We start from the raw sequence: 20,993 nt of genomic DNA, 5'->3' as shown, positions 1-20,993 counted from the left end.
CAATGGATTTGACTACCAGTGGGTTCTTTATGGCTCCAGAGTTTCCTAACTCTGTGAGATCTGCTAGGGCCTTCTCCACTGACTGTATGAGCTCAATGACCTTTCTTGGCTGGTTCCCCTTCACATGTGGCATCTTCTCCAGCTCTTCAAGGATTTCCACAGTGATGGTTAACTTTTTGCCATATCTGTTCTCCAGAACTCTGAACATGTCATTGGCAGTGGTATAGGTGGAAAGTCTGAGATCTTTTGAGATTTTGTCATCCACACTCTCCAGGAGTTGAATTTTCTTAACTTCAATTGAACTAGATGGCTCTCCCTGCTTTTGCAGGCTTTCCCAGTCTTTCCTCCATCTGTGATATTCTCTCTTGTTTCCATTGAAGATAGGTAGAGTGATTGGCTGGATTCTCACTATTGGTGTGGGCGTTGCCAGTTGGGGTGGTAGTTTCACTCCTGTGATTTTCTCATCCCTCGTCCGAGCAGTGGAAAAGTCAGCTTTCCTTAATTCAAGGCTGTAATAGGACGCTCTCACATCCTTGACTCTTCCATCCAGTTCATCCTTTAATTCCGCAGGGATCCATCTCTCCCATGTTGACATTGCTGAGATGGCCTCCTTCACTCTTTTGTCCAAGAGAATGAGGTGCACTTCATAGCCCTCCAAATTGCTGCTTTCCACAGTTACACCAGCCGCTCTATCAGCGGCTTTTTCTGCTTCCAGGATTGCCACATCAAGTTCACTCTTCCCGTACCTTGACCACAGGTTTGTTTGAACAATGTCTCTTATTTCTGCAAACTTTGTTTCACCTTCTTTTACAGATCTGTCAATGTCGGCCTCTTGCTGTTCATCAAGATCTGCCTCCTCATTCTCAGTCTTAATGTCAGCCTCCAGTCCAATCCGGTAATCATCATTGGCATTGAGCATCTTTCTGAAACAGTCTGAAAGTTTAGTGAATTCCTCCTTTAATTCCACTTGAAGCATGCTGCTTGCTCCTCTTGAAATGAAGTTGGCTTGTCTGGTGAAGCTGCTTTTTGCAGTGATCCTCTCTTTTTTGAGCTCCTTGACCGACTTCCCCAGGACATCTTCCGCCATCTTGACTTTCTCTGCATCAACAGCTTATTTCTGGTTCTGAAGCCGTTTATCCTCAGGGCCAGGCTGCTCCGCGTGGTTTACAACTGTCAAGTCCACCTCTCTTTCCCTCCAAAGGACGCGAGGACAACTCAATTTAAATTTCCAACTCAAAACTTTATTTTCCTTCTAGTTGGTTGGTCAGAGTATTTCAATAGGTTGTAAACCTTTAAAGACAGAGAAACACCGTTCATACCATCAAACACAGAACCAAAAATTTGACATATTAGTCACTTAACCATTTAAATCAACCAATCATACAGTGCAGTTAACATACACTTGGCCATATAAAGAAACATTTCAAATAACCAAAAAAAAAAAAGCAAACATTTCACCAACCATTGGCGTCTTTGGACTGAATCCATGAGTGGACTTGGATCTTCTTTGTTCTGCTTCCGTCTGCAATTTGCAAAACTGCTGCAACAGTAAAGAGAGACAAATATTCAATAACTTCACTCTTATACATTGTAGTGTCACTAAAATCACTGCAGCCTTCAACTGGCTCCTGTTGACAAAGTGTTTTAACAGAAATGTAAATGCTGTAATTTGATTCTTTTAATGAACCATGTAACTTGAATGGATGTGATGCTGGTGTGACCACAGTGCACACGTCTGATGTTGCTCACAGTGGTCCAAGGGACGCTCAGGGAGTTTGTGTGTTTGCTCAGACTCATGAAAAATTACAGGGAACATTGATTATAAGGTTTTATTATATATATCGTAAAAGAAAACCTTTATTACAGCATCTGGTTGTAATCATTCTGTATTTTCTCACTGTCTCTTTCTGGTTGTTTTTGTCTGATTTTAGTCATTTTTTGTCACATTTGAGACATTTTGTGTCTGATTTTAGTGATTGTGCATCTCTGTTGTTGTTTTGTCTGGTTCTGATTAGGATTTTGTACCGTTTTGGCTGTTTTGTGCCTCATACTGATAACTGTGCTCTTGATTCTGGTTGTTTTTGTTAGTTTTTGGTCATTTTGTGTTACATTTGAGACATTTTGTGTCAGATTTCAGTCATTTTGCATGACTTTATTGTCAAGTCCACCTCTCTTTCCCTCCAAAGGACGCGAGGACAACTCAATTTAAATTTCCAACTCAAAACTTTATTTTCCTTCTCGTTGGTTGGTCAGAGTATTTCAATAGGTTGTAAACCTTTAAAGACAGAGAAACACCGTTCATACCATCAAACACAGAACCAAAAATTTGACATATTAGTCACTTAACCATTTAAATCAACCAATCATACAGTGCAGTTAACATACACTTGGCCATATAAAGAAACATTTCAAATAACCAAAAAAAAAAAAAAAGCAAACATTTCACCAACCATTGGCATCTTTGGACTGAATCCATGAGTGGACTTGGACCTTCTTTGTTCTTTCCTCGTGTCTCTCTTCTGAAGATTGTTTGCCAGACTGGCTGAGCTCCCCCAGTCCTTCCCAGGTGCTCTAAATCAGTGCTCACTGATCAGGTCAAGCACCAGGTGTCAGGTCCCTCCTTGCTGCTACCAGTGCATTCTGGGAAGTGAAGTTTTTTTTAGGTCCCATGTCCTGAGATTCGGCTCAACATTGTCTCTGGTTGTGATTATTTCTTTGTCCTATTTTGGTTGTTTTCTGAATCAAATTGATAATTGTGTGTCCGTGTAGTTGTTTTTGTGTCACATGTGAGACATTTTGTGTCTGATTTCAATAATTTTGCATGTCTTTTTTGTCGTTTTGTCTCTCTGGGGTTATTTATTTGTTCCATTTCAGTCATCTTGTGTCTCATATTGATAACTGTTCCTCTTTCAGGTTGTTTTTGTTAGATTTAGGTTATGTGTATGATTTTAGTCCTTTTGCATGTCTTTGTTGTTGTTTTGTCTCTTTGTGGTTATTTATTTGTCCCATTTCAGTTATCTTGTGTGTCATACTGATAATTTTGTTCTTCTTTGTGGTTTTTTTTTTTTTTTTTTGTCAGATTTTGGTTGTTTTGTGTCACGTTTGAGACGTCTGATTTTAGTCAGTTTGCATCTCTTTGTTGTGGTTTTGCCTGGTTGTGATTAGGTTTTTGTCCCATTTTGATTATTTTGGACCTCATATTGGTAATTGTGTGTCTGTGTGGTTGTTTTTGTGTCACACTGGAGACATTTTGTGTGTTCGGTGTTCTTTTATTTGTCCCATTTTGTTCATTTTGTGCCACATGTTGGTTATTTTAGATTTCGTTTTACGCGTTGTACGTTTCACGTCACCCACCGTTTTGACCCTCCCAGTCTTCCGTACTCGCACCGACTTGGAGCGGCTGTCACAGCGGGGCTAACGTACCGGCTAGCTCGCACCTAGAGGAGGGTAGGAAAGTCGAAAATGGCGGGTTTGCATCCCCAGGTGAGTAAAGGTGAGCTAACATTTTAACGGAGCCTGTGTTTTCGCCGTGTACCTTGGTAAAAACTGCGGTTAGCTCACTAGCTAGCTGGGTAGCTAAGCTAAGTAGCTAGCTGGGTAGCTAAGCTAAGTAGCTAGCTAGGCAGCTCAGGTCAGCTGTCAACACTGAGGCTGCTGCAGCTGCTGCTTCGACGTGGCAACACAGAGAGTAATATAAAAGGCACTAGAATAGGAAATAAAAGACCCCTCCTTTAATTAAAGCCACTTTCAGTTTGTTTTCTGTGCGTAGTTTCGCCCTCAGGCTGTGTTAACCTACATAAAGGCGTCCAGTGAGACCCACTAACCTCCCAGCTGCTATTTCTGTTCCTCATTTCAGGACGACCTGCTGAAAATGACACACACAGAGAACTGGAAGTGAGTGTTTCTGCTTTATTTCTCCATCTTTAAACCATTTCACACCCACGCAGGCATGCACGTGGATCACAGTTTGGAGATTTTGTCTCTCTGGGGTTATTTATTTGTTCCATTTCAGTCGTCTTGTGTCTTTTTTGTGGGTTTTTTTTTCTTCTTTTTTGTTAGATTTTGGTCGTTTTGTCTGTGGTTTTAGTCATCTTGCATGTCTTTGTTGTTGTTTTGTCTCGGGCTATTTATTTGTTCCATTTCAGTCATCCTGTGTCTTCTTTGTGGTTTTTTTGTCAGATTTTGGTCGTTTTGTGTCACATTTGAGACATTTTGTGTCTGATTTTATTCATTTTGCATCACTTTATTGCTGTTTTGTCTGGTTGTGATTATTTCTTTGTCTCATTTTAGTTATTTTTTCACCTCATTTTGGTAACTGAGTTCCTCTTTTGGGTTGTTTTTGTTAGATTTTGGTCGTTTTGTGTGTGATTTTAGTCATCTTGCATGTCTTAGTTGTTGTTTTGTCTCTCTGGGCTTATTTGTTTGTCCCATTTCAGTCATCTTGTGTCTTCTTTGTGTTTTCTATTTTTTGTGTTAGATTTTGGTCGTTTTGTGTCACATTGGAGACATTTTGTGTGTGATTTTAGTCATTTTGCATGTCCTTGTTGTCGTTTTGTGTCTCTGGGGTTATTTATTTGTTCCATTTCAGTCATCTTGTGTCTCATATTGATAATTTTGTTCTTCTTCGTAGTTTTTTCTTTGTCAGATTTTGGTCATTTTGTGTCACATTTTCAGTTGTCTAATTTTGTGCTTTGATTTGATTTGAATGCAACGTTTGGTTGCAGGGTGCGGCACGAGCGTCTGCATATGAAGCACCAGGGACACAAGGCCATGCACGCCGAGATGGTGCTGATCCTCATCGCCACACTGGTGGTGGCCCAGATCGTCCTGGTGCAGTGGAAGCAGCGGCACCACCGTTCCTACAACGTAAGTAGGGGAAGGAGAACGATTCATCCACAGCGAGGGGACTATGCTTTAAGCCCCGTTTACATGACAACGTTTCACCCGAAAACACAAAAGTATTTCCTTTGCCTTGTTGGGTTTCCACGACAATGGAGTGGAAAAAATCTACGTTTACATTGTAACTCTGGAAGTGGTGAAAACGCTGTAGCGTGCATGTCAGGCCAGTAGTTGGCGATGCAACTTTGTAGAGACGAACCCCTCGTGACTGCTATCCATTCCTCCACAGACCAGAAGTCCAGCCGCTGATGTAGAGGTCGGCTGATTATCTGGCGTGTATGTTGAACGCGTCTTACAAGGTAGTCCACTATTGTCATGCTACGTGTCCACGGGATCCGTTTTTTTCTTGAATCTGTCCTCGTTTTGGTTCAACCATGGCTAGTTAAGACGTTTTACCAAAGTTTCGTGATGCGTCAGACCTCCACACACCGTGCTGAATTTGTATGAAGTAGAAGTCCAGTGTACTTTATGCAAATGAGCTGCAGGGCAATTAGAAACTGACAGAGCCTGTGGACTCGTACCATAAGGGTATGAACTCCCACTGATATTGGGTCTTTGCTAGATGTGTGTGCAGCACATTTGGATGTTGCTATCTTCTTTGGTAGCTGTTCTGCAGCCAAGAGGTCTTTTACGAGTTGTTGGTGATTGATCGATTTACCTTTTGAGGTAATCATTCCTTTTCTATTCCATTGAGTTGCAAAAGTTGTAATTGTGGAAAATGCGCATTGGCTGTCCGTGTAAACTGTGACAGTTTGGTCATTAGCTAACTTACATGCAGTTGTTCACGCTATTAATTCTGCAGCTTAAAAGAAACTAAAGTGAATACTAATTAATGTAAAATGAGTTTGTTTGGACTTGAAGAAGCGTGTTCATTAAAAATTTGTGGAGTCACGTCCAAATAATAAACAAATCAATAGCTAAGCAAGCAGGCATGCGATCATCAACAAACACATTTTTCCCAGTAAATTTTTTTTCGTAAAAATATCTGTGATAATCCAGTGTTAATTCTGTGATACCCTTGAACAAATAGTCTGATAGAAGTTATTTACCTCACTGTAGCTTCACCATAACAGGTGTCTGTTGGTGGTTTTCTAGCTTTTAAATTGGAACAACTCTGAAAATTTTCAGCATACTGGAGCACATCAGCCGATGGACCTGTGTGGTGTGTCACCATGTGTCTGCGCACATAGTCTGATATGGTGGGTTTAAGACCCTGCATGAATGCATTCTTTAGCTCATATGGCTTTCTATATACAGTCATCAACACACAGCTGCAGGATGTCCAACAGACAAGAATCACCAAGCAAACAAACATCATTCCCCCTGCCCCCACTAAAAAAAATAAAACCATCAGCAGCGTTTGATCCTAATTTTTATCGTTGACTAATTCATGATTTTCCTCTGTCTTCATCAAAACTTTTCACTTTGGCCAAGCAAGTTCAAAAAGAAAACATCATTTAACACATTACCTCACAATGCATGCTCAATGCACACTATTTACTCCTGGGCTCGCTTCAGCCCTGTATGGCTTCACTTTTCTCAAACTTCATCTTCACTTTTCCAATTCCCCTGGGTTCAGGGTTATTGTTTCCTCTTTTTGTTCTTTGTATTATTGTGTTTGGGTCCATTTGATGCATGCATTTTGAATCCCCTGTGAGCTTGCCCTCAGAAGATCCCATGTTATATTGTTTTATTGTCTCAATACTTCTTTCAACAGTACTTAGTGGAGCTCATAGTCCTTCCAGACTTCTTAACACGGCTTATAGTCCTGTCAGACACTAAGATTTTCAGTTCTACCGACCTCGAATGAAGGACTTCAGTTTCTTAATGTTGTATCTGGAAAGAGACAAATCAAACTCGGCCTACCTTTGACTTGAAGACACTCGTTCTTGCTTAAAAGTGTCTTGAATTGTCACTTTGGAAATGCATTTGTTTAGAAAGTACAGAAACATGCTTCAAATGTCAGAATGTCGAAAATGGAATGTTAAAAGTGTTAAAATGTTGTTTGGTTGTTTTGTGTCACATTTGAGACATTTTGTGTCTGATTTCAGTCGTTTTGCATCGTTTTGCCATTATTCCTGTTTGCGATTGTTATTTTTTCTGCGTTTCGGTTCTTTTGGGTTTCACATTGTCAATTTTGTGTCTCTTTGTGGTTGTTTCTGTTCGGTTTGCTCGTTTTACGCGACAGTCGACCCCACATTACTAATTCTGTCTCCTTCTGGTTGTTTTTGTTAGATTTTGTTTGTTTTGTGTCTGATCTTTAGTCATTTCGCATCACCCTGTTGACACTTTGTCTCTTTGTGGTTATTTATTTCTCCCAATTTCAGTCATTTTGTGTCTGATTTTCTTTAGTTTCTCTTTATGGTTGTTTTTTTTCTCCCAATTTGTTTTGTTTGTGTCACATCTCAATTGCTTTGCGTCTCTTTTTGGAACCATTCTGCATTGATTTTGGTCTATTTATCCTCATTGTTAAGTTTAGTGTGTTTCTCCTGTTGCTAATAACACTGGATTAATCGTTGAAGGCTGTTGGTGTCGAGCTTTTCTCTTTATGCTAAATTAGCAGCAGAATTAGCATATGGAGACAGAGAATAGTGCAAAGAGTGAGCTTAACTTGTGATCCGTGTCCTCCTCAGCTGGTGACTCTGGTCCAGATGTGGGTGGTTCCTCTTTACTTCACCATCAAACTGTACTGGTGGAGGTTTCTGTCCATGTGGGGGATGTTCTCTGTCATCACCAGCTACGTCATCTTCAGAGCCACCCGCAAGCCACTGGCCTGCAGGACGCCCAGGTAGGAGCAGTTTGTTGCCACCAATCTCTATGGAGTTGGGGTTTTTTTTGCACACTCTTGTTGCTCTTTTTGCTTTTTAAATGTTTCACAATTACCTGAAGTTGATGGAACTGACTAAGAAATGCAGGATATTTTTTAAAAATGTCGTTAAAATCTGGTCCCAACGTAAAAAAAAAAACCCATCAAATTGAAATAAGCGTTGAATTGTGGCTTCTTATCACATGTTTAATTTCCAAACAGGGAGCATTTTACATTTTTAGGATATGTTTATTTGACATGCTGCATTTTTTAAAATTTTTCCACACTCTTCGCTCATTTTTCACTGCTATTCAATTTTATTGATACGTACGAATTCACAACATATGTCACCTCACAGCGCTTAATGTGGTAGATATAAAGTCCTGTATGGAAACAGAACAAGGAGAGAGATTCAGAAATGTTTGCTGTGCAGAACGACACAGTTATGACACCACAAATCATAAAAAAACAATATCATTTATCTTGCAAATGTTGAAAAACAACCTAGAATCAAGATGTACATTTTTTCAGCCGCCACAAGTGTCAAAAACAATAAAGCACCGCCTGCAGTTCAGCCAAAAATTATCACATTTTTTGTTAAATGACTGTTGGTTGCAGGTCAGTTATTAGTGGTTTTACAGTTACAACAAAGACCCCAAAATTTTTTAGGTTTCTACAGATTCTGCTTATTGCAAACTGTTTATTTTTAGCAATTTTAAAATAAAGTTAGGCATGTAGAATAAAGTGATTGTAAACTGAGATTTGATTGAGTTTTCCATTGAAGCTAAAAGTCACACGATGAGTTCAGAGACTGGCTGACCAAAGTAAATAAGTTGACTGGGAGAAAAGAAACAACAGTTTTTATTATGCTTAAATCTGTTATTCAGCAAAAATAGAAAACAGGGAACTAGTTCTAGCTTCTCAAATGCTAAACTGTTCAGGTTTTGTGACAGTAAATGCGACATTTTTGGGTTACTAACAAACAAAAAGTTAAATTTCACGTTGGGTTTTGGGGAATTGTTCTTTTTAATGATTTTCTTAGCTTTTATACATTAAAAACGAAAATAATTGTGGGTTGTGTCTTTAGTCTTGAAATATTTGGAAGTGAGCACCAATGATTAATTGACTTGTATCTTATTTTATTTAATTTCTCATGCAAAAAAATGCACTGCTAATACAGAGGAACTTTAAGTAATATGGAGCAACTTTAAATAATATTAGAGCAACTTTAATTCATGTACACTACCATTCAAAAGTTTTGGGTCACTTAGAAATGTCCTTATTTTTGAAAGAAAAGCATTTTTTTTTCAATGAAGATAACATTAAATGAATGATAAATCCAGTGTAGACATTGTTAATGTGGTAAATGACTATTGTAGCTGGAAACAGCTGATTTTTAATGGAATATCTCCATAGAGGTACAGAGGAACATTTCCAGCAACCATCACTCCTGTGTTCTAATGCTACATTGTGTTAGCTAATGGTGTTGAAAGGCTCACTGATGATTAGAAAACCCTTGTGCAGTTATGTTAGTACATGAATAAAAGTGTGAAAATTCATGGAAAACATGAAATCATCTGGGTGACCCCAAACTTTTGAACAGTAGTATATAAACTTCTAAATATTCCAGCTTCTGAGATGTGAGCGTTTGCTGCCTTTTCTTTGTCTTCATATTAAACTTGTTTGGTTTTTAACTGGTGGTGGAACAAAACAATGTTTTTAAAAATGTTACTTCGGTCTCTTGGAGGTAATTTTTGCTGCCTTTGTTCAGCCAATAATTCAGAACTGATTACCTCCAACGACCGACACAGTCCATGTGCCTGTAGCAGCGAGATCCACATTTATAATAAGTTATCTATATTCCTAATTCCTCAGGATGGTCTACAAGTGGTTCCTGTTGATCTACAAGCTGAGCTATGCAGTCGGGGTTCTGGGCTACTTGGCCATTATGTTCACCATGTTCGGCTTCAATGTCTTCTTCAGGTGAGTCACTGCTGACAGCCAGGTAATGTTGCTTATCTTTTTAAAAAAAAAAAAAAAAAAAAACGGCAGAAAGGCACCATTTTTCTGAGCCAGAAAGTGTAAAAATAGAAATATTTGTTGGATGTTCAATTTTTTGATAGTCCTCAAACACGTCTTTTCTGATGTACAGTACCGTTCAAAAGGTAACTCCCACTTTTATTCATGTGCTAATTGCACAAGGGTTTTCTAATCATCAAGATTAAATTGTGGGAGTGTTACTGAGTCCCATCAATTCCTGCCACCTGCTACATATTTAGGTCATGCGATTCGGTATCCGTACATAACGTACACATGTATAACACACACCTGTGCTCAGTGAAAGGTAATTTTTTATTAACGATTTCATCCATCAGAAATGATACCTCAATATTTTTAAGCTGAGATATGGTTAATTTCACCTGAGTAGCTCACGGACAGTTTCAAAGTTGCCGATTCGTTCTGTTTTCGCTGTGTCTGGCTGATAAATGGTAACATGTACGTGGTTGTTGTAAAGGTAACTTACAAACTTACAGATTTGGACTGAAAGTTGCATATCTGGCCACGTATTGGGACAAAACCAAAGAAATATTTGTTTGCTGTAAAACTTATTCCACTGGTCTGAGCACCTGTAGACAGTCCTTCTACTGAAAGCCTAGTAAAGACACTGTAAAGCCTGATGTGACTTGGAGCCTTTTCAGTCAATTTAAATTGACAGCACAGGAGTTATTTCCTGTCTTTGTGTAGGATCAAAGCGGAGGACTCTATGGATGTCGGCGTGATCATGCTATTCTACGGACTTTACTACGGCGTCATGGGCAGAGACTTTGCTGAAATCTGCTCTGACTACATGGCTTCCACAATTGGGGTAAAACAATTTTTTTATGGGTTTTCTTTGTGAAAAATGACTTTCATTTTCATGTTAAAGGTATTTAAATATATAAAATATGTCAAATCTAATGGTGTTTTGAAGTAGAATGCAGTTTAGATCAATATTTGCAGCCCTACTTGTGATTAAATGTGAATAAATGCACACCACGGAGGCCTCTGTGAATTTCTGTAACATTTTGGTAATGTTTTGTCGCATATTGTTGAGTCTGTGTTTCTTCATGGTTGTTTTTGTTGGATTTTGGTTGTTTTGTGTCGCATTTGAGGCATTTTGTGTCTGATTTCAGTCATGTTGCATCGCTTTGCTGCCATTTATTCTGTTTGCAATTAGTGTTTTTTTTTCGCATTTTGGTTATTTTGTGTCATATGGATAACTTAGTGTCTGTTTGTGGTAATTTTGCATCGCTTTATGGTTGTTTTTGTCCCAATTTGGTTGTTTCTTTTTGTCATATCTTGATTATTTGACATCTCTGTGTAACAATATGCCCTTTTTTGGTCACTTTGTATCTCATATTTATAATTTTGTGGCCGTTTTTGGTTGTTTCTGTTCAGTTTTGGTCATTTTGTATCTCATATTTATAATTTTGTGGCCGTTTTTGGATGTTTCTGTTCAGTTTTGGTCATTTTGTGTCACATTCAAGGCACAGCATGACTGATTTTAGTGCTTTTGCATTGCTTTCTTGCTATTTTGTCCCTTTGTGGTAATTTTCCTGTCACATTTTGATTTTGGACACAGTTGACAATGAGCCCAAACAAACATCAGATGTGGTAAAGAAATGGTTCAGTCAGGCTAGAATGAAGGTTTTAGACTGGTCTCCCCAAAGTCCTGATTAAAACCCACCAAGAACCGGATTAAGAAACAAGTCTGAGTTAGACAGACAACAAATTTAGTTGAACCAGTTCTGTCTCAAGGAGGTCTAGTTGGGGTAAAAATGGACAAATGACAATCATATATTAGCATTATTAGCAGATTTTGTCATATTTCCAGAAGACCACCTACGTTGAATCAAGCCAGGATACTGTTCCTTCAGTGACTTGTTGCATGTGTGGAAATTATCAGTAATTCTGGTATATTTAATGAAAATAGTCAGTGATTAATAAAACTTGAGTGTTTTTGTAATAAAACAGTGAGTTTCTGAATGTCTGATGTTGGGAAACAGTACGATCGTGTTCATCTAAAAACACACTTGTGTGTGGTTTGTGTCAAATCCGATCAGTTACAAATAACCGTGATGGATCCCTTGATAAAACCCTGAAATAACGTCACTGTATGAAATACGCGCTGTGTGTTTTCAGTACTACAACAAGGGAGGCATGCCGAGCCGGAGCCTCACCGACGACATCTGTGCAGTGTGTGGTCAAAGGATCCTGGTGGACGTGGAGGAGGAAGGATTCATAGAAGACACCTACCAGCTCTCCTGTGGACACATGTATCCTCCAGTTGTGTTGGTCTCTGCAGGAGGAGAGGCTTTTAATGATAGCATTTACACCCAAGGGTGCTTTATTTTGCATCAGAGTTTCAGGAAATACTGCCTCTGCATGAAAATTCAATTTGTCCAAATGGTTTTGACAGTACAATGTAACGCTTTGGCACACATATAGTCATAAACTAAAGTTTACATACACTTTAAAGATCATGTATATCATGACAGTTTTGAGTTTCTAATGACTCTTTTAACCCTGAACTTTCTATGAATGAATGACTGGAACACACAAGTCTTTGTCATGAAATGCAGTCGCACATCAGATTGATTGAACAAGTGAGAAAGTCACTTGGAGCCCAGTGTTTCCTCTAGGATTTTTTCCTCCAGCGGCGGCAGGCTTGTTGCTTTGTATTTACTGCACAGACATAAGAGTGTTTTCGAGTTGGTTTTGTGACTATAAACATGAGGGAAGTCTACGACAGGATGCTCTAGTTAGCAACACGGAGCCTGGAGTAAACAAGGTTGATGTGTGGCTGTTTTCCGTCCTTAACTTTGCTCGTCCCTCCAGATTCCACGAGTTCTGCATCCGCGGCTGGTGCATCGTGGGGAAGAAGCAAACATGTCCGTACTGCAACGAGAAGGTGGACTTGAAGAGGATGATGAACAACCCGTATCCTTTAATCCGACCTGTGCAGCTTGTTCTGTCCCCGACACAATCAGCAGATTTTCATGCACAACAACTTCAGTATATTTAATGAATCTGTGCACATTTTTACCTTCACACTAGGAATCTTTTCTGACTTACAGGCCCTTGAAATGGTCCACACTTTACAATTCCTGTCGCATTTTTGAGTCCTCGTAAGTTCAGGAGGTGGACACATGAAATTCAGTTTTCAGGGCTAAAAAATACATTTGAGTTCTGTCCGAATCAGTTATTGGGTCATTGCATGTCAAATAATCAAAATTTAGAGCACAAAAATATGGATATTTTTAAAGAATTTAGCTTCATACATCAAATACAGGCTGTTTTTTTTATTTCTCATGTTAAAAATTACTGTTTGAACAACAATATCTCATAAACTGTTAAAGATAAAAGCCTGGATCTTTCACTGTTTTGCTGTTGCTCATCATGTCTTTGCTTCAGACAATTGTTTTGGTAAATTGTAACAGTTGGATACATACCATAATACTGATGCTCAAAGATGGTTGTAGAGAAAATGAACAAAAAACACAAATTAGTCTTTAGACTGTGACAATTATTTTTGATAACTTTTGACCAACTTTATTTGTAATTCTGGACAAACTGAGATAGACAAAATTTGATGAATTTTGACCATTTTTGACTGTTTGTGGCTTAATTTGTAAATTTCTGATACATTTTTTCATAATTTCGTGCAAATTATGAGACATTTTGGGAGGCTTTTGACTTATTTTGGACTTGTGTCATTTTGTACAAATTATGGACAATGTTTTTTGTAATTGTGCATGAATTATGTGACATTTTGGACAATTTTTGGCTAGTTTTGACCAATTTCATTTGTAATTTTGGACAAACTGCGACATTTAGAGAGAATTTGGCTACTTTTGACCATTTTTGACTATTTGCAGCTGATTTGTACAAAGTTTTTTTTTTTTGTCATTAGACATTTTTGGCAATTTTTGCAATCCAGGGCACCAATGATTGTTTCTATGACATAGTCTCATAGATTCTGATTCAGTTCAGCCAAATGTGCAAAATGTGTTTCTGTTTTCTGATAATTCACCAGAGAAAACTTTAAAAAGTGCATTCTGAGTCAACTTTCAAGGCTCATATCGTCAGGTGGTTGATTAGAACCAGTTTTAGACAATGAAAGGATAATTTTACACACAGAAGATACCAGAATCATCTTCTAGACCAGAGTTCTTCTGTGGCAAAATGACATTCTAGTGCAGACATTTGTTGATGCTTGCAAATGTAGTTTGACTGAAATGGAGAAACAGCATTCGCATGTTTTTTTAGAACAGGACAAATTTCAAGGGTCAAACTAGTTTAATACAGAGTTTGTTTGAGAGTCTTTCAGATTATCTGATGGCGTGTAGTCATTTTGTCACTTTATTCTGTCGGCCTGTTTCAGTTTGTGAGCAGCAGAGACAATGTGTGATGTTGGTATGTTGTATTTTCTACAGAGCAGGAAAATGACGGTGCACAGATTGTTGTGGTTTCAATCTCAAATTTTACAGTGTCAATGTCGGACTTTGAGAACACGATTTTTGCCTCAGCGCTCCTTAATTCTTACCACCTCCTTCCAGCTGGGAGAAGACACATGTCTTGTACGGTCAGCTGCTCGATTGGCTCAGATACTTGGTGGCCTGGCAGCCCATCATCATCGGTATCGTTCACGGGATTAATTTCACCCTGGGCCTCGAGTAGCGCCTTGAGGAACGCCACCCAAAGTACGCCTGGAGTCGAGGAAAGTGCCAGAAAGGTTCGGCAGCACACGGTGGAAGTTTCGAGAGTGTCGCTACGCATGCTGTTCGTGTCGAGGCGACAATGCTACATTGCGTTTTTATTTGCACACTCCTCCCTGCTGGTTTTGTTGATTCTGATCGTCAGACTTTTCTGTCTAAAAAGATGTGGAAAACCTGTTTACATTTTGTGCACCTTTGTTCCGGAAAGTTCTGTTTTAATTTTTATGGAGCTGAAGTTGATGCTGAAATGTTCCACTTCATGTAGCAGCTGATCAACAGCTTCGTAGGCTTGCGGCAGCCAAATCTTCTCGATGACTCAAGGGGTCAGTTCAAGTGTCATGTTTTATAACGGCTTTGCTGGGATTCGCCCAACGCGGCACCTCAAACAACCAATCTGTTAACATTTGGTGGCTTAATGTGGAAACGTTGGAAGTTTCCCGTCAGGTAACGGAGCTTTCTTTTGCCAAATCGGACAGAGATAGCTTCTTTATGAATACTGCTGCTGATGAAAACTTTGTTTTCAATAAATATTTATAAATCCTTAAAAAGTTATGTTCTAATACTTTAGGTTTAGTTTAAGATTTTTTGTACTTTTGTATTTGTTCTGCATGTTTTGTGTGTTCATGCTGTCACTTGCGTTGCATATATGACTTGGATTTTTCACTTGTACTAATATGAATCCTGCCAAAAGGTGAATTTCTCAAACTAAATGATTTCTTTTAATTGCGTATCAGCTTCACATTACTCTCCTGCCTTGTTTATATCTGACAATACAAGATTTTACAGAGAAAAACAGAGAAAAAATAATAATAAAATGGAGAAAGTGAAATAATAAATTGTTACAAAAAATGAAAAACGACCTCCTGAACCTCTATGGAAACAGCAGAACCACGGCTAGAAGTAGAGATGTTCTGCTTGGCATGGCACATTTAAAATCATACAAATCATAAAAGTAAAGCAGTTCATTAGTTATCGGTGGAGCAGCAGTACATTTTCCCCACACAGTTTTACTTTCTGTTGGCTTGTTTTTGTAAAGTGTTCTTTTCAACATAACTGTGACTTTTATCAGCAGACCCTGAAGAAACTCAGAGACCCCGTTTGGTGAGTGCATTTTTATTTTCTACTTTTAAAGTACTTTTAAATACAATTTTTGCACAGTGTAACATGGACCATGCACCTTAGAAATTGTTGCATACCAGTTCATATTTAAATACCAATGCACCGCGCTAACTAGGCTAGCTAACCAGTCAAAGCCCGATGAGAGGTTAAGCTAACAACGAATGTTTGTGTCGGTCGGGTGTTGTGATTCAGTCTGCCGCCTAAAGGCCAGTGATGGTCAGGCAGCTTTGTCAAACATGCAGTCAAAAAAATCACCTCTGGATCAAATATCTTTGGAAAATAGGCTCTCAAAAGACGAGTCTTCAAACAGTCAGAGGCTGTAAGAACAAACATGAGCACATGACACACAACGCGTTACATCATCTTATGTACTTCTGCAGACTTCTAAACACTCCTCTTCCGTCCTGAAAAGCCACAACCCATCCATCTTCAAACCCAATCAGGATATTTCTATCATCTTTATGTCTGAATTTATTCATGTCTGGGGGGTGCATAATGCAATCATATCAAAAGTTTGACCTTCTCCCTTTCTTAAAAAAATCACCCAATCCTCTCCTTCCACGACTATTGGGTTTTCCCTGTTTCATTTCTGCTTAGCTCATCTTTCCCTTGATTTCAACTCACGACTGCCGAGAGAGACTTTGTTGTCTTGTTTGGTTTCAGTTGAGTTGTAGTTTACACAGGATTGTTCAGTGTGGATGAACCCAGTTTACACGTCATATTTTCAGTTTTGTTCTTGTTTCTACTCGAGTCTGGTTTAAGCAGCCTAGTTTTAACATTTGTGACCAAGCATTGTGGGGACGCTGGTTCTGGTTAAAGTAATATTTGGGAAACTTCAATGGGGAAAGCTTAAACTAGTGGGAAAAAAAGGTGATGAGACCAGAATGTAAGATGTAAATGGGATAAGATTATTAAAACACATTAGTGAACTAAAAAGGAACAAAGCAAAAATAAACAGTGATATAACCAGAATTGAAGATTTAAATTGTATGCAATGATTTATAATGCACTGCAGCAGACTGAAAAGAAACAAAACAAATTAATGATCTTGGACTGGTAGAGTATGAAGAAGATTTCTGATGAGACTTTGGAGGTCTGTGGTCTTAACTACATTGTTTCAGAGTTCTTCCTGTGCGGTTATGGTTTATACATTTAGTTTTAAGGTAAAAAATGTTCATCCACACACACAAACAGAAGATAGACTTGATCACTGATGGATTTTCTTTTGATCTTTTTGACAAATTTTTAATGACACGTTTAGAACAAAGTGATTTGGATGAAATATAACATTATTTATGCTTTTGTTCAGTGAAGTTCATCATGGATGAGTAGTTAATGGGCAGGTTTGGCGTTCGGAGGGTTCATCTCTATTTGATCCCACGAGGTCTGACACGTTTTAACACAACGTGTTTATGTCACTGGAGGAAGGCATTTCCTTTCTTTGCTTTCCTGGGGAAACAAGCAGGGGGATTGAAGGCGGTACCGGTAGAGATGTGGTATTTCTGAAGGGTAAGCACAGATCAGGAGATCACTGCTCTTTATCACTGCTGCTGACTGTAGAGCTAAATACTATCTGTGAGGCTGATGATGCACATCTTCAAGCTTTCTCTCTAAATTTAAGGATTCACGCTCTGTTTGCCAACCAAAGGATTAAATTTGCTCAAGGCTGCAAAGAAGAACTGAAGTCGATTTTCTTCTCTCCACTCATCACTACGGCGACCTGAACCTCACAAGTTCCTTCACAACCAACAGGTAAATTCTTTTAACTTTGGACAAACACCTGATTTCTGACTTAATTTCAAACCATTTGAAAGCAGCAGTGAGTTGGGTTTGAATCTAACCTTTGCCAGGATAGAAAACTTCTGATATGTGTGTTTGTAACTGTAGTTCAGAAAAGTTCTATCTTCAATGTAAAACAGAAACAGTTGTGTCTTTAGAAAAACAGTTTCTCTGTTACCGTCTTCTCTCCCACATGGACAGGAAACGTCCCAAACATAGCTGTTTATCGGACATCAAGGATGTTCAGATGTTGAAGAAAACGTCTGTTGTCGCTATCTGACCGTTATCTGGTCAGATACTACAGGACAAAATAGGAATGAAATACAGGATCTCTACTCATGAACACACCACGGTGACAGAGATTTTGCAGATGGCTGCACCCAGTGAGGTGAAAGAGGAGGAAAAGGAGCATGATGATGTTTCAAAGGTCAGAACACTGATAGTGTAGGGAATGTTTTACTTTTTACATTTTTTATTACATAAAGCTCATCTAAACTTAATTTTCACTCAGGCAAATACATTAAGACACAGAATTTCTTGTGTGTTTCAGAACAAAGCTCAAAGAATTATGCTCATCCGAAAAGTTACAGGAAGTGGCCGTCCATTTGTCCACGTAGACACAGAGCAGCAGGCAGAGAGAATGGTTGGAAAGAACAGCGCTGCCTGGTGGTTACAGCCAGGAAACGACCCAAACATAGCAAAATAGGAATAAAATACAGCCACTCTAAAGATAAATACACCACAGATTCAGAAATGCTCTTGTAGTCTCTGATCTGAGACATGTGTTACTAAGTTAGTAGAATGGAATCTGTTTGGCCTGTTGTAGTATCTGACCAGCAATTTGTGGGAAAACATATGTTTCCTTTTTCCCTACATAAACAGGTAGTCTCTGACATGAGATGTATGTTTTTCTGCTTTGGTTCTGGGAATGTTTATGTTGAAGAGGCTTCTGTGCCTGGTAACTTTGCACAGTGAAGTGGGGCCTATCATTGAACGAAGCCATATGTTATGTTCCCCATACATGAACCTATATAAGTGAGTGCATACTGTTATTCTGTGGGATTTCCGTATTGGCTTGAAGTCTCCTCAGACCATGGTGCCTGATCAGATGCTGTCTTTTTATATAATAAATTATAAAAGTAACAGTGTCAACGGACGTTTTCTTCCAACATCTGCACATCTCCGATGTCTAAGAGAAAGCATGACACAATGCAGAGATGGAAGGATGACAGTTTCTTCAGCTCTCCATCAATCAGGTCTGTAGGGTAGAGCAGCCAGAGGAAACCTCTCAGAGTAAAAACACATTACAGTCACTCTGGAGTTTGTTCAGCTGCATCTAAAGACCCTGAGAGCGTCAGGACGAAGATTATCTGATCTCATATAAACTCTTGGAGCAGAACTCATCACCTGCAAACGGCATCCTAACAATGAGGCACGGTGGTGGCAGCATCATGCTGTGGGGCAACTTCACAGCAGCAGAGGTAGAAAAGCTGGTCTGAACTGAGGGGAGTGAGACAGATGTGGAGGGACCTGACCATAGAAGTTCAGATGCTTCAATAGAGTGTGATGGAGTGAAAGAGGCAAAATGAGACGTACTATTTAAATCCTAGTGTGCAGACTCCAGCTGGGATATGGGAAAGGAACATTTTGCAATGCTGTATAATGTATTCAAGACTAATCAAGGCTTCTTCTTCTTCTAGTGAAGTCTGGAAGCTACAACTGCCAAAGGACTGAATTAAGACCCTGGAAACTTTGTATAGCAGATATACATCATCTCAGGTGAGCTCATGAAGTGATGTTATGGAGATTACAATATGTGGTAGTGCAGGACAACAGCAGCACAAACCTTCAACTTCTAGATAGTGTCTAGCTTTGTGTAAAGGCAAAAGTTTATGAGGCGCTATTAAAACAAAATCTGAGATTGTGCCTTCAAGAAACAAAAATCGTGCACAAAACTTGAAATCTCAGTTCTTCTTGCTTTACAGATGGCTGCACCCGGTCAGGTGAAAGAGGAGGAAAGGCAGGAGGAAGTGGAAAAACAGCATGAGGAAGAGGAAGTGGAAGTGGAGGAGGTAAAGGAGATGGAAGAGGAGGTGGAGGTAAAGGAGGAGGAAGAGGAAGTGGAAAATGCGAAGGAGAAGGGAAAAAAAGAGGAGGACAATATTGATTCAAAGGTCAGTACACTGATATAGTGCATGAAATGTGTTTTGTTTTTATTTTTTTTATTTCATAATGGGATCAAGTTACATTAATTTTCTCGCTCTGATTTCCATCAGGGTCGACACTCCCATCAGTTCATAGAGAAATTAGCAAATAAAGATGAGAAAATGTTGTGCATTTTCCGTGGTCCATCTCGTTTCCGGAATACAATAAAAAAACTAAAAGAAAAACTTACAAGGACTGAGGAGAAGAAGACGAGTGGAACCGGCAGCACCGACAACACTGACGAGAGTTACGGTTGGATTAAACGGATGCTGAGTGAGTTCGATGGCAATTCCTTTCGGAAGCTGCTGGAGCTGAAGAAGGAGAACTTTGGAAAGATCCAACTTTCTTTCAGTGAAGTTCACAGAGTCAAGAAGCTGCTCAAACTGGGCAAATCAGTTTGTAAAGTCATCGTTAGCGATGTTTGCCAGGGAACAGGCTTTGTGCTGTTTGACAGGTTGATCCTGACTAATGCACATTTATTTAAGGATTGTGTTAAAGAAAAGAAGCTGCAGGAGGATACAAAAGTTTATGCCCTGTTTAACTATGATGAACCTGAGCCATTCACTAATTATGACACCTTTGCCGCAGAGAAGATGTTCATTGACTTAGACTTGGAGCTAGATTACGCCATTCTGGAGCTCAACCCTAAGGGCCAAAAACACAACCAAGCAGCAGAAACAGAGGAAGCTGAAGTACCACCAGGGCTCCTGAGTAAATTTGGTCCTCCACCTGTCAATGGTGAAGCCTGTCTGATTGGTCACCCAGCAGGAGCAGTGAAAAAAATGGATCCTACATGTATCATTCCAATAGAGAAGAGAGAGGAGGCTGTGGACAAACATTTACATCCCTACAAAAACACACTGTTCATTGTCCAGTCAATCATTGGCGTGATCCAAAAACAGCACATTGGAAGCATAATTATGGGAGGAAGCAAAGCAGATAAAGTCGTGACCTACAACACTTTCATGTATCACGGAGCTTCTGGCTCCCCAGTGTTTGATGTTAAGTGCAGAGTTTTTGGTTTGCACACTGCAGGATACGCCTATGGGTTTCCAAAAGAGACAGAGAGTGTGATTGAGTTTGCACTACCTCTGCTGACTATATTTGAGAACTTTGTGAGCAAAGTGAAGAAGAGTGGAAACAAGGAGCTGCTGGAGAGAATTCAGGAGAATGCAATTGGAAACTCACACCTAGAACAGATCATTGAGGAACTGAATGCTGAGGAGAAAATGGAAACCAACTAGCCAACCAGATCAGAAGCTCCTCAATGAAAATGTCAAACCACATCTGGCTGATCATTTTCTGCTTCATGAAATCATTTTACTCCAAACACCCAAACCATCTAGTGCATTAGAGGTGTTTTTTACTCTTTTGTGTTCAGCTTCTACAATTACAACCATCACTGTAATTGAGTTTTGTCACCTTTT

General features: G+C 39.2%; 2 protein-coding genes across 3 annotated transcripts; both read left to right on the top strand.

Moving 5' to 3' along the window:
• Window positions 1-3,361: 3,361 nt before the first annotated feature.
• rnf175 (ring finger protein 175) lies at window positions 3,362-15,011 on the top strand. Of its 2 annotated transcripts, none has more exons than XM_023296681.3 (9): window positions 3,362-3,483; window positions 3,857-3,894; window positions 4,725-4,866; window positions 7,533-7,687; window positions 9,581-9,688; window positions 10,451-10,571; window positions 11,888-12,021; window positions 12,584-12,685; window positions 14,305-15,011. In XM_023296681.3, the coding sequence occupies exons 1-9, from the start codon at window positions 3,463-3,465 to the stop codon at window positions 14,423-14,425; spliced, it is 942 nt and encodes a 313-aa protein (XP_023152449.1). In that variant the 5' UTR covers window positions 3,362-3,462; the 3' UTR covers window positions 14,426-15,011. The 2 variants fall into 2 exon arrangements, with proteins under 2 accessions (XP_023152449.1, XP_023152451.1); XM_023296683.3 differs by having other exon boundaries at window positions 3,368-3,493.
• Window positions 15,012-15,337: 326 nt separating this feature from the next.
• On the top strand, window positions 15,338-20,931 carry LOC111586856 (serine protease FAM111A-like). The gene is made up of 5 exons (XM_023296684.3): window positions 15,338-17,091; window positions 17,204-17,334; window positions 19,062-19,140; window positions 19,347-19,535; window positions 19,638-20,931. The coding sequence occupies exons 4-5, from the start codon at window positions 19,347-19,349 to the stop codon at window positions 20,808-20,810; spliced, it is 1,362 nt and encodes a 453-aa protein (XP_023152452.2). The 5' UTR covers window positions 15,338-17,091; window positions 17,204-17,334; window positions 19,062-19,140; the 3' UTR covers window positions 20,811-20,931.
• Window positions 20,932-20,993: the final 62 nt, after the last annotated feature.

The sequence above is a fragment of the Amphiprion ocellaris genome, chromosome 23 (assembly GCF_022539595.1).
Source record: "Amphiprion ocellaris isolate individual 3 ecotype Okinawa chromosome 23, ASM2253959v1, whole genome shotgun sequence".
NCBI lineage: Eukaryota > Metazoa > Chordata > Actinopteri > Pomacentridae > Amphiprion > Amphiprion ocellaris.
The sequence above is the reverse complement of the archived record's forward strand: the minus strand, read 5'-3'. Positions and strand labels throughout refer to the sequence as shown.

Coding starts and splice junctions, on each gene's coding strand:
- rnf175 (XM_023296681.3), top strand. CDS start 3,463: ATGGCGGGTTTGCATCCCCAG. Junction 3,484..3,856: donor TGGCGGGTTTGCATCCCCAG/GTGAGTAAAGGT, acceptor TCCTCATTTCAG/GACGACCTGCTGAAAATGAC. Junction 7,688..9,580: donor CTGGCCTGCAGGACGCCCAG/GTAGGAGCAGTT, acceptor CTAATTCCTCAG/GATGGTCTACAAGTGGTTCC.
- LOC111586856 (XM_023296684.3), top strand. CDS start 19,347: ATGGCTGCACCCGGTCAGGTGAAAGAGGAGGAAAGGCAGGAGGAAGTG. Junction 19,536..19,637: donor AGGACAATATTGATTCAAAG/GTCAGTACACTG, acceptor GATTTCCATCAG/GGTCGACACTCCCATCAGTT.